At 53.3% G+C, this 14,858-nt stretch overlaps 2 protein-coding genes across 6 annotated transcripts in view; both read left to right on the forward strand.

Moving 5' to 3' along the window:
• Positions 1-2,948, forward strand: part of LOC140424719 (pyrroline-5-carboxylate reductase 3-like) — a 38,246-nt gene extending 35,298 nt beyond the window's left edge. For 3 of the 4 annotated variants that reach the window (XM_072508035.1, XM_072508036.1, XM_072508038.1), the window contains exons 5-6: positions 430-522; positions 1,473-2,948. In XM_072508035.1, the coding sequence (XP_072364136.1) occupies positions 430-522; positions 1,473-1,655 (276 nt within the window). In that variant the 3' untranslated portion in view covers positions 1,656-2,948. The remainder of the gene's footprint in view (positions 1-429; positions 523-1,472) is intronic. The other variant, XM_072508037.1, reaches the window with a different exon arrangement.
• Positions 2,949-10,038: 7,090 nt separating this feature from the next.
• LOC140424720 (pyrroline-5-carboxylate reductase 3-like) overlaps positions 10,039-14,858 on the forward strand; it is a 38,566-nt gene continuing 33,746 nt past the window's right edge. The window contains exons 1-2 of one of the 2 annotated variants that reach the window (XM_072508039.1): positions 10,039-10,282; positions 11,898-11,962. In XM_072508039.1, the coding sequence (XP_072364140.1) occupies positions 10,204-10,282; positions 11,898-11,962 (144 nt within the window). In that variant the 5' untranslated portion in view covers positions 10,039-10,203. The remainder of the gene's footprint in view (positions 10,283-11,897; positions 11,963-14,858) is intronic. The other variant, XM_072508040.1, reaches the window with a different exon arrangement.

Consider the following 14,858-nt stretch of genomic DNA (forward strand, 5'->3'; position numbering starts at 1 on the left):
TCTAATAGAAACTTACAAGATAATGAATGGCTTAGATAGGGTGGACGTAGGGAAGTTGTTTCCATTAGCAGGGGAGACTAGGACCCGGGGGCACAGCCTTAGGATAAAAGGGAGTCACTTTAGAACAGAGATGAGGAGAAATTTCTTCAGCCAGAGAGTGGTGGGTCTGTGGAATTCATTGCCACAGAGGGCGGTGGAGGCCGGGACGTTGAGTGTCTTTAAGACAGAAGTTGATAAATTCTTGATTTCTCGAAGAATTGAGGGCTATGGAGAGAGAGCGGGTAAATGGAGTTGAAATCAGCCATGATTGAATGGTGGAGTGGACTCGATGGGCCGAATGGCCTTCCGCTCCTATGTCTTATGGTCTTATGGATATGAGGTTGTAAAAGGTGCTATGTTCATGCAAGTTTCCTCTTTCTCGTTCCATAGGTTTATCTGTTTGCTGAAGCTCTGGCAGAGGGAGGTGTCAAAATGGGAATGCCATATGACTTGTCAAAGAAACTTGTAGCACACACGCTGCTGGTAGGTGAGACATCTTTAGTCATTTTTGAAGTTGAGTTGACTTCTCCCTCAAGTTAGTGAGTATATTCATAGCTTGCTATGACTTACATAAACAAGATAGCAGCCTGGGTTCAGTTATTAGTCTGTACAGAGTTACTTGATCTCGCTGGTCGGGTGCTACAATAGTCTCAATGGTCCTTGGTTTGGATGGAATATCGGTTGCTCCGGATCAAAATGCAATTCCCCTTAGCTTGGGAGGACAGAAAGGGGTTTAAACTGTGATGCCCCTGCAGTCCAATATCACTCACCTTTCAGACTTGCATAGAAAGAGTGTCCAGCTGGGTGGGGCAGCAGAAGGTATGTGAAGTGAGTGAGTTGTCTGGCACTGTGGAGACTTTACTTTACCCCAATTTGAGTTTGTAACTTTTGGAAAGGAGGGGAGAAAACCTGAAGGGAGAAACAAAATGTCGATAAACGTATCGGCTTGGAGCTGCAAAATACTGTAGAGCTGACGGGGGGCCGAGAGGGAAAGGGACACCCCTAGGGAGTGCTGAGAGAGACAATCCCTCCTTGCTGCAGACGAGAGAGACAAACCGAAAATGCTGCAAAAACTCAGCAGGTCTGGCAGCATCTGTAGGGAGAGTTAAAGCTTCGAGTCTGTTTGGCTCTCCATCAGAACAGAGAGGGAAAATCTGTGAGACGCCAACGTGCCGAGACGCAGAGCGAGAGAGGCAGAGAGCGAGAGAGGCAGAGAGCGAGAGAGGCAGAGAGCGAGAGAGGCAGAGAGCGAGAGAGGCAGAGAGCGAGAGAGGCAGAGAGCGAGAGAGGCAGAGAGCGAGAGAGGCAGAGAGCGAGCGAGGGGCTTTTCACAGTAACTTCATTTGAAGCCTACTTGTGACAATAAGCGATTTTCATTTCATTTCAGAGAGAGAGATAGATATAGTTTAATTTTTCATGTATCTTTTCCTTAGGGAGCTGCGAAAATGATCTTGGAGACAGGGGAACACCCAGGAAAACTGAAGAATGATGTCTGCACACCAGGAGGGACAACCATCCACGGCCTGTATGAGCTGGAGAAGGGAAACCTGCGCTGCACTGTAATGAATGCTGTCGAAGCTGCAACAAAGCGGGCCCGCGAGCTGGGGAAAGACTAATCGCCGCAGTGCAGGAAGCACTGTTGGGTGGATCGGCCTGGCTGCATTGCCCTTGGGTGTCCAAAAAATGGTTGGGGGTGGGGGGTTGCTGGGTTGCGGGGCTTGGGTGGAAGTGTGGGGTGCTCTTTCCAGGGGCCGGTGCAGACTCGATGGGCTGAATGGCCTCCTTCTGCACTGTAAATTCTATGATAAGCACAGTGGCCATGGGGTTGGGGTGCTCCCAGAACCGTTCTGCATTTCCCCTGAGCTTGACAATGTTTGTCTTCAGTGTCTGTGGCCAGGAGGAATTAACAAGCAGAATTTATTTCACCTGAGGATTGGGGCTCATCTGAAATGTAACAATAAAATGTAAACTTCATAAAGCAGCTCCTGAGATAAAATAATAGCTACTTGGACTGGATTACTGGGGGAGAACATGCCTTGTGCTTTACCGTCAATGGGCAGAGCAAACTATATTCAAGTGAGCAATGGGTTTGAATTTTCACATTGGGAGGTGCGACTATTGAAGATAGCAGTGGAGCATGAGGAATCTGGTTCACTTCTGGATATATTTGTATTTATCCTCACGTTGACGGACTGTAGTGATGTTCCCCCACAGTTGGTTTGACATTGTTTCATTCCAGCAAACAAATTTTGATGGGGAAGGGAGCTTCTGTCTTTTCGCTGTTCTGTGAAATGTCAAAGCATTTTAAGAAACTTAACGTACTCGAGGTTTTTCTGTTATAAGAATGTGAATTTTGTTCATTGTTTAGGGAACCAGGGTCCCCCTCCCCTTCAGTCGATTCAAGATTTGAAGTCTGCGGCGTAGCAGTCCTCGGGCTGGTCTGTAGTTGCAAATCTCTCCAGACTCTACGTTAGCTCTCTTCTTTCTCCCTCCACAGATGCTGTCAAACCTGTGGCGATTGTCCAGTATTTTCTGGTTTTGTTTCTGTTGAATCTGTTGTAAAATGGAGGGAAGACACCCCCCAAATCATTTGGTTTCAAGTTGATTGAAGATTCCGAATGAAGGTCCCATTCCATTTGCTGCAGATTGGTTTGTGCCATTACTGCTCTTGTGTTGTTCATGGTGAACTCCCGAGAGTATAAAATACTCACCATCAGAGAGTGGCCACTCCACTCCAAGCCCTGCAAGCACTGGGGAGAGGCTCCCATCACCTAACAGGAGCTGGTAGGATTTGCAATTGATAAACTCACCACATCCTTTTTTCCACTTTCTGTTTCCATATGACATGTTGCTGAAATCTTTTGCTGAATTGAAATAAAATAAAGGAATGCTGAAGAATTTTCTTTCTAGTTTGACTTGGGTGAACAGTTTGTGCAAGTTGTAAATGCCGGGCCCGCTCCCCCTTACCGCCTGGTGACAGCTGTCCAGCAAACACGGCTCCAGCCTCCGGCCTTCCGACACAAACCAGTGTAGCCATCTGGGATGGCCACTTCCAGAATACGAAATGGACGCTCGCAAAGCATGTAGGGAACTGTGGACAATGCTAGAAAACAAGCAGGCACAGAGCCTGAATGTATATTTGGGAAACAGCTCCCAGACTGAATTGAAACTATGGGTCAATGAGCATATTGAAGGCCCATCTCCGGGAAACAAAGGAATGACACTCAGGTAACCGATACTATTGCAGACACCCCGGCGCCAGTTCCCCAACCGAAAAGCACAAACAAAGCCAGGCCAACGGCCACCTGAGACACGCCCAGGCATCAGGGCACCCACCCCTTTATTGGTCAAGATCGATAACAGTGATCCCCGGGGTCGGAACCAAGTTTAAGGCCCGCCTAAAAGCGCGCGAAGCCCTTCCAAGTATAAGAAGGAACCCCCCACGAGAGATTCGCTCTCTTGGATTTGGCTCTCAAAGCGGAGAGACCCGTCCACCAGCATCACCAGAAGCAAATAAGTTCAAGGTCAACGCTCGCTACCAGACGGACGACCTTAGCTGTTCTGTATCTCTTCGAACCCAACAGCCTACGATCCGAACAACGGCCATTGTTCCTCTGACTAAGTGGACACCCAAAGTTAAGTATAGGCGTTAGCGATAGAGATAGTTTAGTTTGTAGTATTGTTGTGCATGAGTAGATCTTACTGTGTGTGTAAATAAATAGTATTGACTTTGAACGAACTAACTGGTGTATTGGCTCTTTGATCAGTATTTGGGTTTGAAACTTGTGGCGGTATCGAGAGATACCTGGCGACTCTAAAATAAACATAATTAGGATTAAGGAAGGTGACAACATTGACCGCCATGTTCATAACCAGATAAACAGCAACACCTCTCGTCAACTGTGCTCATCTTGAAAGGAGGGTGCGAGTGTCCGTGTCTGCGGGGCCAGGGTCCGTGTCCGCGGGGCCGGGGTCCCGTGTCCGCGGGGCCGGGGTCCCGTGTCCGCGGGGCCAGGGTCCGTGTCCGCGGGGCCAGGGTCCGTGTCCGCGGGGCCGGGGTCCCGTGTCCGCGGGGCCGGGGTCCCGTGTCCGCGGGGCCGGGGTCCCGTGTCCGCGGGGCCAGGGTCCTGTGTCCCCGAGTCCGCGGGGCCACGGCCGGGTCAGTGTCCGCGGGGCCACGGCCGGGTCAGTGTCCGCCGGGTCTTGGCCGGGTCAGTGTCCGCCGGGTCACGGCTCAGCCCCTTTCCCAGCCCGGCTCTGTTTCCCCCCCCTCCCCCGCCCTCCCCAACCCTGCTCTGTTCCCCCCACCTCAAAACCCGGCTCTGTCCCCCTCGCCCTGCTCTGTCGTCCCCCTTCATCGTCTCGTCTCCTCCCCCCCCCAAAAAAAAAACCTCAAAACCCGGCTCTGCCCCTCCCCCAGCCCGGCTCTGTTTTTCTCTCCCCCCCCCCCCCCTGCAGCTGCTCTCTGTCTCTCTTTCACCCCCCCCCCCCAGCCCTTCTCTGTCCGTCCCGTCTCCCAAACCTGGCTCTGCCCCCCAGCCCTGCTCTGTCCCTCCTGTCATGATATTCAGATAAACATCATGGTGCAAACACACATACACACTGATGGACAGATCAACGGACCAATCAACACACACGCAACATCACAGCCAATCACAAGCAAGAGCACACGCACTATAAAACGGGGAACACCACAGTTCCCGCTCATTCCAGCAGGAGACAGCTCAGAGCACAGAGCTCACAGCAAGCCACTCAGACATACACCATGTTCTGAGTGCCTCTCTAAGATAGTGTTAGGGCTGGGTCCACAGGTTAAAGGGTTAAGAACGAACCACAGTCATAAGATTACAGATGTTGTTATTGATAGTAATAAAACAGAGTTGTACCATCTGCAACCGTGTTGGTTCATCTGTATAGCGGAACACCCAACACGACATAGTACCAGGATTGGAACCCAGCAACTGTGAGACCTACCTGCACATCTTCAGGGATCCACCATCCTGCGCCATGGACACCAGCCCGCCGCAGACGCTCCGAATCGCTGGAAATCTTGGCGCAAACTGGAAGCTGTTTAAACAGCGCTTCCAGTTCTTCCTAGAAGCCACAGAAAGGGAGAATGCATCGGACACCAGGAAAATCGCCCTCCTCCTCTCCACGGCGGGGCAACACGCCATCCACATCTACAACTCCCTGGTGTTCGCAGACGGTGAGGACAAGACGAAGTACAAGACGGTCCTTCTTACTCGAACAGCACTTCAGCATCGAGGTGAACGAGAGCTTCGAGAGGTACCTCTTCCAGCAGCGCCTGCAGGGTAAGGATGAGCCTTTTCAATCTTTCCTGACACCTCCGTATCCTCGCACAGTCCTGCGGTTATGAGGCCACCTTCGATTCCATGATTCGGGACCAGATAATTTTTGGGGTCACCTCGGGCATCCTACGCCAGCAGCTCCTCAAAATTAAGAGCCTCACCTTAGCCACCGCCATCGAGACCTGCGTCTTCCATGAAAACGCGACCAGCCGGTACTCCCAATTCCAGGTGGCCGAATCGGCACGGCAGGGGTCCTACGAGGCCGAGCGGGTCCAGTCGATCGAGTTCCTCCCAGCCCGCGGCCCGGACGAGGGCTGCCATTTCGCGCGCTTTCCGCGGCCTCCCGCGCTTGTACGCGCCAAAAGAGACGTCGACGCAGAGGGACGTGATGCGCAGGCGCGCTCTACGCAGGACCATACTGCGCATGCGCAGTGGCGCAACGAACGCCATGACGTCACGACATGCGGCAACTGTGGATCCGCACATTTTAAAGCGGCAATGTCCAGCAAAGAATCGACAATGCCTCCGCTGTGGCAAGATGGGCCACTACGCTGCCTGCTATCGAGCAGCTCAACCTGCCAATGCTCCCCAATTCTGCCAGCCTCGCAGGGACGTGCGGGCCATTCAGCCTCCATACACCGAGTCATACCCTGACGATGTACAGACCGGTGATACCGACGACCGGGAAGCCTTCTGCGTCGCGGTCATTGACAGGAACCAGATGTCCCCAAGCAGGACCCACCAGCCGATGCCACTGAACAGCGTTAATCCGGGTGATGAATGGTGTGCCACCCTAACGGTCAACCGTCACCAATCACATTCCGTCTAGACACTGGTGCCTCCACCAACCTTATAGCATGGTCAGCCTTCTACGCCTTGAAGGTCAGACCACCGATTCGGCCATCCCGCTGTCAAATGGTCGATTACAGCGGAAATGTTATCCCGGCCATGGGATCCTGCCAGCTCGAGGTCACACACAATGCATACACAGCCACACTGTCCTTTGAGATAGTTGGATCATCGAAGGACTCCCTGCTAGGCGCACAGACGTGCAAGATCCTCCACCTCGTTCAGCAGGTACACACTCTGTCTCCTGAAGGCACGTCCGACTTCCCGGATGCAGAATTTAGGGCACAGCTCCACTCGCTCCTCGCCCACAACCAGGAGGCTTTCGAGGGCATGGGCACACTGCCCTACACTTACAGAATATGGCTCAAACCGGACGCCATCCCGGTTATTCACGCACCTCGTAAAGTCCCAGCACCACTCGAAGACCGCATGCAGCTGCAGGATCTCCAGGACCAAGGAGTGCTTTCCCGTGTCACGGAGCCCACGCCATGGGTCAGCTCCATGGTGTGCATTAAAAAGCCCTCTGGCGAACTCGGGATCTGCATCGACCCGAAAGACCTGAACAACAACATCATGAGGGAACACTACCCCATACCCAAACGGGAAGAGATCACGAGCGAAATGGCCCAGGCTAAAATTTTTACAAAGCTTGATGCCTCAAAGGGTTTTTGGCAGATTCAACTGGATCAGTCCAGCAGGAAGCTGTGCACCTTCAACATTCCTTTCGGCAGGTACTGCTAGAACAGAATGCCGTTTGGCATCATCTCGGCATCCGAGGTATTTCATAGAATCATGGAACAGATGATGGAGGGCATCGAAGGGGTGCGCGCCTATGTTGACGACCTCATCATCTGGTCCACCACACCACAGTAGGCACATCCGTCGTCTCCAGCGTGTCTTTGCGCGGATACGAGAACACAGCCTGCACCTCAACCGAGCCAAGTGTTCCTTTGGCCAAACTGAGCTAAAGTTTCTGGGGGACCACATATCCCGGTCAGGAGTGCGTCCGGATGCAGACAAAGTGAGCGCCATTACAGTCATGCCGCAGCCGGCAGACAAGAAAGCAGTGCTACGCTTTCTCAGGATGGTCAACTTCCTGGGGAAGTTCATTCCCAACCTTGCCTCCCACACAACGGCTCTTCGCCACCTAGTGAAGAAGACCACAGAGTTCCAGTGGCTGCCCGCACACCAGAAGGAATGGGAGGAGCTCAAGATTAAGCTCACCACAGCCCCGGTATTGCCGTTCTTCGACACCTCTCGGGATACGAAGATCTCAACTGATGCCAGCCAGTCCGGCATTGGGGCGGTACTCCTGCAACAAGACGACACTGCGTCATGGGCCCCGGTCGCCTATGCCTCGCAGGCCATGACCCCCACAGAACAGCGCTATGCGCAGATCGAGAAGGAGTGCCTGGGTTTGTTAACCGGCATAGATAAGTTCCATGACTACATGTATGGACTCCCTCAGTTCACCGTGGAAACCGATCATCGCCCCCTGGTCAGCATCATACAAAAGGACCTAAATGAGATGACCCCTCGCCTCCAGCGCATTCTGCTCAAGTTCCGGAGGTACGACTTCCAACTGGTCTACACCCCGGGAAAAGACCTCATCATCGCGGATGCCCTGTCCAGAGCAGTGAGCACACTGCCCGATTCGGAGGGGTTCGTATGTCAGGTCGAAGCGCATGTGGCCTTCACATCGGCCAACCTGCCAGCTAATGATGCAAGTCTGGCCCGTATTCGTCGGGAGACTGCGGCTGACCCCCTTCTACAACGTGTGATGCGCCACATGACGGGAGGGTGGCTCAAAGGACAGGCCCACAATTCTACAATGTCCGGGACGACTTGGCCGTCATTGACGGTGTCCTCCTAAAGTTGGACCGGATTATGATTCCACACAGCATGCACAGGCTGGTCCTCGAACAATTACACGAAGGCCATCTCGGGGTTGAGAAGTGGAGGCGGAGGGCCCGAGAAGCTGTATACTGGCCGGGCATCAGCGATGACATTGCCAACATGGTGCTCAACTGCCCAACTGCCAAAGGTTTCAGCCGGCGCAACCCGCTGAGACGCTTCAGCCCCATGAGTTGGTCACGTCCCCCTGGGCGAAGGTGGGTGTGGACCTCGTTCATGCGCTCTGCAGGGACTACGTCATCATAATTGACTATTTTTCCAATTATCCGGAGATCATACGCCTGCACGATTTGACATCTTCCGCTGTCATCAGGACATGCAGAGAAACCTTCGCTCGCCACGGCATTCCACTTACTGTCATGTCGGACAATGGGCCCTGTTTTGCAAGCCAAGAATGGTCTTCTTTTGCTGCTTCGCATGGCTTCACACACGTGACATCCAGCCCTCTGCATCCCCAGTCAAATGGCAAGGCGGAAAAGGGCGTCCATATTGTCAAGCGGCTCCTCTGCAAGGCTGCTGCTGCCGGATCGGATTGCTTAGCCCTGCTGGCCTATCGCTCGGCCCCGCTATCCACTGGCCTCTCACCAGCCCAGCTGTTGATGGGTCGCGCCCTCAGGACCAGTGTGCCATCCATTCTTGTTCCTACACCCGACCATGCTCCAGTACTACAAAGGATGCAACAGCAGCGTGCTCAGCAGAATGTGGCACATGACACTAGGGCAACTGATCTTCCTGCCTTGGCGCCTGGAGACAACGTCCGCATCCACCTACCAGAGTGTGGCTGGTTGGCAACTGGCGAAGTTCTCCGACACGTGGCTCCCCGCTCGTTCCTGGTTCGCATGCCTGATGGCTCCATTCGCCGGCGTAATCGCCGGGCTCTTCGCCTGTTTCCGCGCTCGCTACGTGATCATACACCGGTGCAACGCCCTCCTGTTCCTGATGTCGACTTTGTGGAGCTTCCTGCCACCATGCCTATTCCTCTGTCGCCTGTGGCCAGGCCCATTCCTCAGCCGGTGGATCCTGACCCACCCTTGAGGCGGTCAACCCAAATTCGTCGCCCACCTACTAGGTTGGACCTATGAGCCTGTTTGAACATTGGACTCACTAAAGTGTTATGCCACAATGTAATATGTTTCTCTTTTTGTCGTTACAGGAGTTTGTTTTTGATGTTTGATGATTGCACTTGTTTTGTTTTTGGTACAACCTCGTTGCTATGTTGCATCTGACACCTTCCTATGTATATAGTTTAGCCTCATGTACATGTAGATATTGCACGTACACATTCAGCTGCACTCAGTACACATCTATATTTATTACCACATAGGCACATATTCTTGTAAAAAAGGGGGGTGTCATGATATTCAGATAAACATCATGGTGCAAACACACATACACACTGATGGACAGATCAACGGACCAATCAACACACATCCAACATCACAGCCAATCACAAGCAAGAGCACACGCACTATAAAACGGGGAACACCACAGTTCCCGCTCATTCCAGCAGGAGACAGCTCAGGGCACAGAGCTCACAGCAAGCCACTCAGACATACACCATGTGCTGAGTGCCTCTCTAAGATAGTGTTAGGGCTGGGTCCACAGGTTAAAGGGTAAAGAACGAACCACAGTCATAAGTTTACAGATGTTGTTATTGATAGTAATAAAACAGAGTTGTACCATCTGCAACCGTGTTGGTTCGTCTGTATAGCGGAACACCCAACATGACCCCAGTCCGGCTCTGTCCTTTCCCCCCCCCCCTCCCCCCCCAGCCCTTCTCTGTCCCCTGACTCTGTCCCCAGGGTGACGCTGCTTCATGGTTGTCCAGCTGCCTGAACTCCAGGTGTTTTATGGTGGGCCACCTCCGCTCCAGCCTGTGCTCAGTCAGAGCTCAGACCAGGTTAAAGTCCAACAGGTTTATTTGGAATCACTAACTTTCGCCATCATCATTCACCTGAGGAAGGAGCTGCGCTCGGAAAGCTGGTGGCTCCAAATAAACCTGTTGGACTTTAACCTGGTGTGAGACTTCTTACTGAGCCCACCCCAGTCCAACGCCGGCATCTCCACATCAGCCTGTGCTGACCCTGCTGCCATGGAGGGAGAGGGAGGCGTGGGCTTTATCGGCGGAGGGAAAATGGCTTTCGGAATTGCCGTGGGCATCTTGGAGTCAGGTAACGGCGGCGGCCCCGATGCGACGTTGCTAACCTCACACCCCTCACCGCCTTCTGTTAGATTCCTCAGGAAAGTGGGTTAGAGACACATTGGTGCCTGGCAATTGTGAGGGGAATGTGTCTTGGTGTGGGGGGGGGGGGGGGGGGGGGAGGAAATGTGTCTGGGTTTGGTGGGATGTGTCTGGGTTTGGGGGGATGTGTGGGTTTGGGGGGGGGGGAAATATGTCTGGGTTTGGGCTGGGGCAGGAGGCTGGGTTTAGTGTGGGTCGGGGGTGGGGGGGGGGGGGGGGTGCTGCGATGCGGTGTCTAGGGTACCATAGGGTTCAGTACTGCGACCCCAGCCGTTCACAATATACATTACTGATTTGAACGAAGGAATTGCAGGCAATATCTCCAAATTTACAGACCACACTAAGCTGGGTGGCAGTGTGTGCTGTGAGGAGGATACAAAGAGGCTGCAGGGTGACTTGGACAGGCTGACTCAGTGGGCAAATTGTTGGCAAATGCAATATAATGTGGGTAAATATGAGGAAGGCAGATTATTATCTGAATAGTGGCAGTTTAGGAAAAGGGGAAGTGCAACGAGACCTGGGTGTCAAAGAACCAAGAAAAGTACAGGACAGGAACAGGCCCTTCGGCCCTCCAAACCTGTGCTGATCATGATGCCCTAACTGGAAAAGAAACCCTTCTGCTCTTACTCGGTCCGTATTGTACCCATCCAGATGCCTCTTAAATGTTGCTAATGTGCCTGTTTCCACCACATCCTCTGGCAGCACATTTCTTGCACCAACCACTTACCCGGCAAATCGCCCTTAATCATTCCCCCTGTCACCTTAAACCTTGTAATTGTCACTTCCTGCCTTGGATAAAGCCTCTGACTATCCACCCTGTCTATGTCTCTCATAATTTTGTAGACCTCTATCCGATTTCCCCTCAGCCTCCGTCTTTCCAGTGAAAACAATCCTAGTTTATTCAACCTCTCCTCATAGCCAACACCCTCGAGACCAGGCAACATCCTGGTGAACCCTCTTTGCACTCTCTCCAAAGCTTCCACGTCCTTCTGATAATGCGGTGACCAGAACTGCACGCAATACTCCAAATGCGGCCTAACCAAGGTTTTATATAACTGCAACATAATTTCCCAACTCCTGTACTCAATGCCCCGGCGTTCACTAATGTCGGCCTTACCCGGCCTGGCCTACATCCGACTTGCTTGTCTCTTAACTGCCCTCTGAAATGGCTGAGGAAGCCACTCAGTTAATGGATGGGACAGAAATGCTGGCCGTGCCAGTGACACCCACATCCCAGGAAAGAATACAAGGAAAAAGAAGAACAGGCCATTCGGCCCAACCAGCCAATGTTGGTGATTATTTTCCAAACCAGCCTCCTTCATCAGTGCTATCGAACCGGGAGGAAAAGCTCCGTTCCTATTTCGAGCCTGTGTCTATCCTGCTGTTATTAAGAGCGTGCAGTCTCTGCCCTGCTCCTCCAGATAACAACAGCAGCATGCTGGCAGCCTGGTGTGTTACCAGGGCTCGGAGGAGGTGAGTAAGCTGCACAATTCAATGGGGCAACAATCCCAATTCTAAAGCAAAATATCTTTTCTGTTTCTTAGGAAATGTGAAACCTGAAAAAATAATGGCTTCAGCTCCATCAAACAACAATGTTTACAAATTCAAGGTAAGGTGCAGTGTCCGGATTATAGCTGTGAGAATCTAGATGGCGAGAGAACGAGGTTAGAGAGGATTGGCAGATGGAATCGAGCAGTGAGTAACTCTTCCCCCCCCCCCCCCCCAAGCCTGTCCACCATCTACGATGCACAAGTCAGGCATGTGATGGAATACTCTCCACTTGCCTGGATGAGTGCAGCTCAAGAAGCTCAACACCATCCAGGAGAGACAGCCCGCTTGATTGCTACGGCTTCCAGAAACGTTCCCCCCGACTTCCGGTTGCGGCTATGCCTAGGTAGGTCGCACGTTCAGCAGCTCCCGCCGGGAACGGACTTTTGGGCTCTTCAGAGGGGCCCCAACGGCAATTGTTCGACGGCTTCCAGTGTGGGAAGGTGACAGCAACGTTCCCCCGACATTATATGGACTGGACCAGGAATGGAGCGGTTAAAAAGTGATCCTGGTGCAGTGAAAAGTGCGAGGGAGGAAAAGCAAGATGGCGGCGGGTGGAGACCAAGCAGCGTGGGCGCAGTGGTCGCAGGAGCAGCAGGAGTTTCTTAAACACTGCTTTGAGGAGCTGAGGACAGAAATGCTGGCGCCAATGAAGGCGGCGATTGAGAAGCTTGTGGAGACCCAGAAGGCCCAAGAGTTGGCGATCCGGGAGGTGCGGCAAAAAGCCTCGGAGAACGAGGACGAGATCTTGGGTCTGGCGGTGAAGGTGGAGGCGCACGAGGCGCTGCACAAGAGGTGGGCGGACAAATTCGAGGACCTGGAGTATAGGTCGAGGAGGAAGAATCTTCGGATTCTGGGTCTCCCTGAAGGAGTGGAGGCGCCCGATGCCGGGGCATATATGAGCACGATGCTCAATTCGCTGATGGGCGCGGGAGCTTTCCCGAGGCCCCTGGAACTGGATGGGGCTCATTGGGTCCTGGCAAGGAGACCCAAAGCCAACGAGCCGCCAAGGGCTGTAGTGGTGAGGTTCCACCGCTTTATGGACAGAGAGTGTGTCCTGAGATGGGCCAAAAAAGAACGGAGCAGCAGGTGGGAGAACACGGAGATCCGAATTTACCAGGACTGGAGTGCGGAGGTGGCTAAGAAGAGGGCTGGTTTCAACCGGGCTAAGGCGGTGCTCCATCGGAAGGGGGTGAGGTTCGGGATGCTGCAGCCAGCGCGATTGTGGGTCACGTTCCAAGATCGGCACCACTATTTTGAAACGCCTGATGAGGCATGGAACTTTATACAGACTGAAAAGTTGGACTCAAATTGAGGGTTTGTCGTGGGGGGGATGTTTTCTGTGTTTACTGTGTTGGGGAATGTTCTTTTTGTTTGAGTGCTGGGTGGGGATGGGTGAATGGATTTGATGTGGGGGCTGTGGGAGAGTGTGGGCGTCGGTGTGGGAGGGGCAGGCCCCCACGGAGGAAGAGGGGGGGGTGGTGGAGGCCCGGGGATGGGGAGTTGGGGTAAGGCCGCAAAAAGGTAAGGCCAGAGGGGGCGGGGCCGGCTCAGGGAAGCGCGGGCTTTTTCCCGCGTTAGGGAAGGATTGGGGCAGGGCCGGGGGGGGGGGGAAGGGTGGTGCTGGAGAGGAGCGCGCACTGGCTGCCAAGGGGTGGGGGGATTCTCACACTGGGGGGTTGATGGAATGGCGGGAGAGGCCGGGGTCAGCAGGAGTCAGCTGACTTACGGGAGTGTCATGGGGGGAGCAAAATGGCTATATGAGGATCTAGCGGGGGGGGGGGGGGGAGGGGGTGAACTGGGTTGCTGCTGCATTGGCCAAAGGGGAGCTGGAAGTAGAGAGGTAGTCGGGACGGGGGTCTGCCGCCTGGGGGACTGGAGGGTGCAGGAGGTGCGGCACGTGGCTGGCCTAGAAAAGGAGATGGCTAGTCGGGGTTGGGGGGGTGGGGGGGGGGGGGCGTAGCCCCCCGATCCGCTGATAACTTGGAATGTGAGGGGCCTGAACGGGCCGGTCAAGAGGGCCCGGGTGTTCGCGCACTTAAAGGGATTGAAGGCAGACGTGGTCATGCTCCAGGAGACACATCTGAAGGTGGCAGATCAGGTTAGGCTGAGAAAGGGATGGGTCGGGCAGGTCTTTCATTCGGGGCTGGATGTGAAGAACAGAAGGGTTGCAATACTGGTGGGGAAGCGGGTGATGTTCGAGGCACTGAATATTGTAGTGGATAATGGAGGTCGATATGTGATGGTGAGTGGTAGGTTGCAGGGGGTGCGGGTGGTACTGGTGAACGTATATGCCCCGACTTGGGATGATGCCGGAATTATGAAACGCATGCTGGGTCGGATTCCGGATCTGGAGGTAGGAAGCTTGATAATGGGGGTGGACTTCAACACGGTGCTGGACCCAGCACTGGACCGTTCTAGGTTTTTTTCCATATTTGTGTTTTTAAATGTTACATGGGGGGTTATTGTATATGGGGGAAATCCAATGTATAATTTCTGATTGTTGTGTTCTTGTTTCTTTCTTTTTGTTGGGGGGGGGGGGGTTTGTTGAAAATTTGTTGAAAAATTTGAATAAATATATTTTTTAAAAAAGGAAACATTCTCTCCACCACTGACGCACAGTGGCAGCCATGTGTGTCCCATCGACAAGATGCACTGCAGTAACTCACCAAGGTTCCTTAGGCAGCACCTTCCAAACCTGTGACCACTACCATCTAGAAGGACAGGGGTAGCAGATACCTGGGAACCCCACCAACTAGAGGTTCCCCTCCTAGTCACTCACCAGCCTGGCTGAGAAATATATCGCCGTTCTTTCACTTCCACTGGGTCAAAATCCTGGAACTCCCTCCCTAACAGCACAGTGGCTGTACCTACCCCTCAAGACTGCAACGGTTAAAGAAGGCAGCTCGCTACCATCTTCTGAAGGGCAACTAGGGATGGGCATTAAATGCTGGGCC

The sequence above is a fragment of the Scyliorhinus torazame genome, chromosome 6 (genome assembly GCF_047496885.1).
Source record: "Scyliorhinus torazame isolate Kashiwa2021f chromosome 6, sScyTor2.1, whole genome shotgun sequence".
Classification (NCBI taxonomy): domain Eukaryota; kingdom Metazoa; phylum Chordata; class Chondrichthyes; order Carcharhiniformes; family Scyliorhinidae; genus Scyliorhinus; species Scyliorhinus torazame.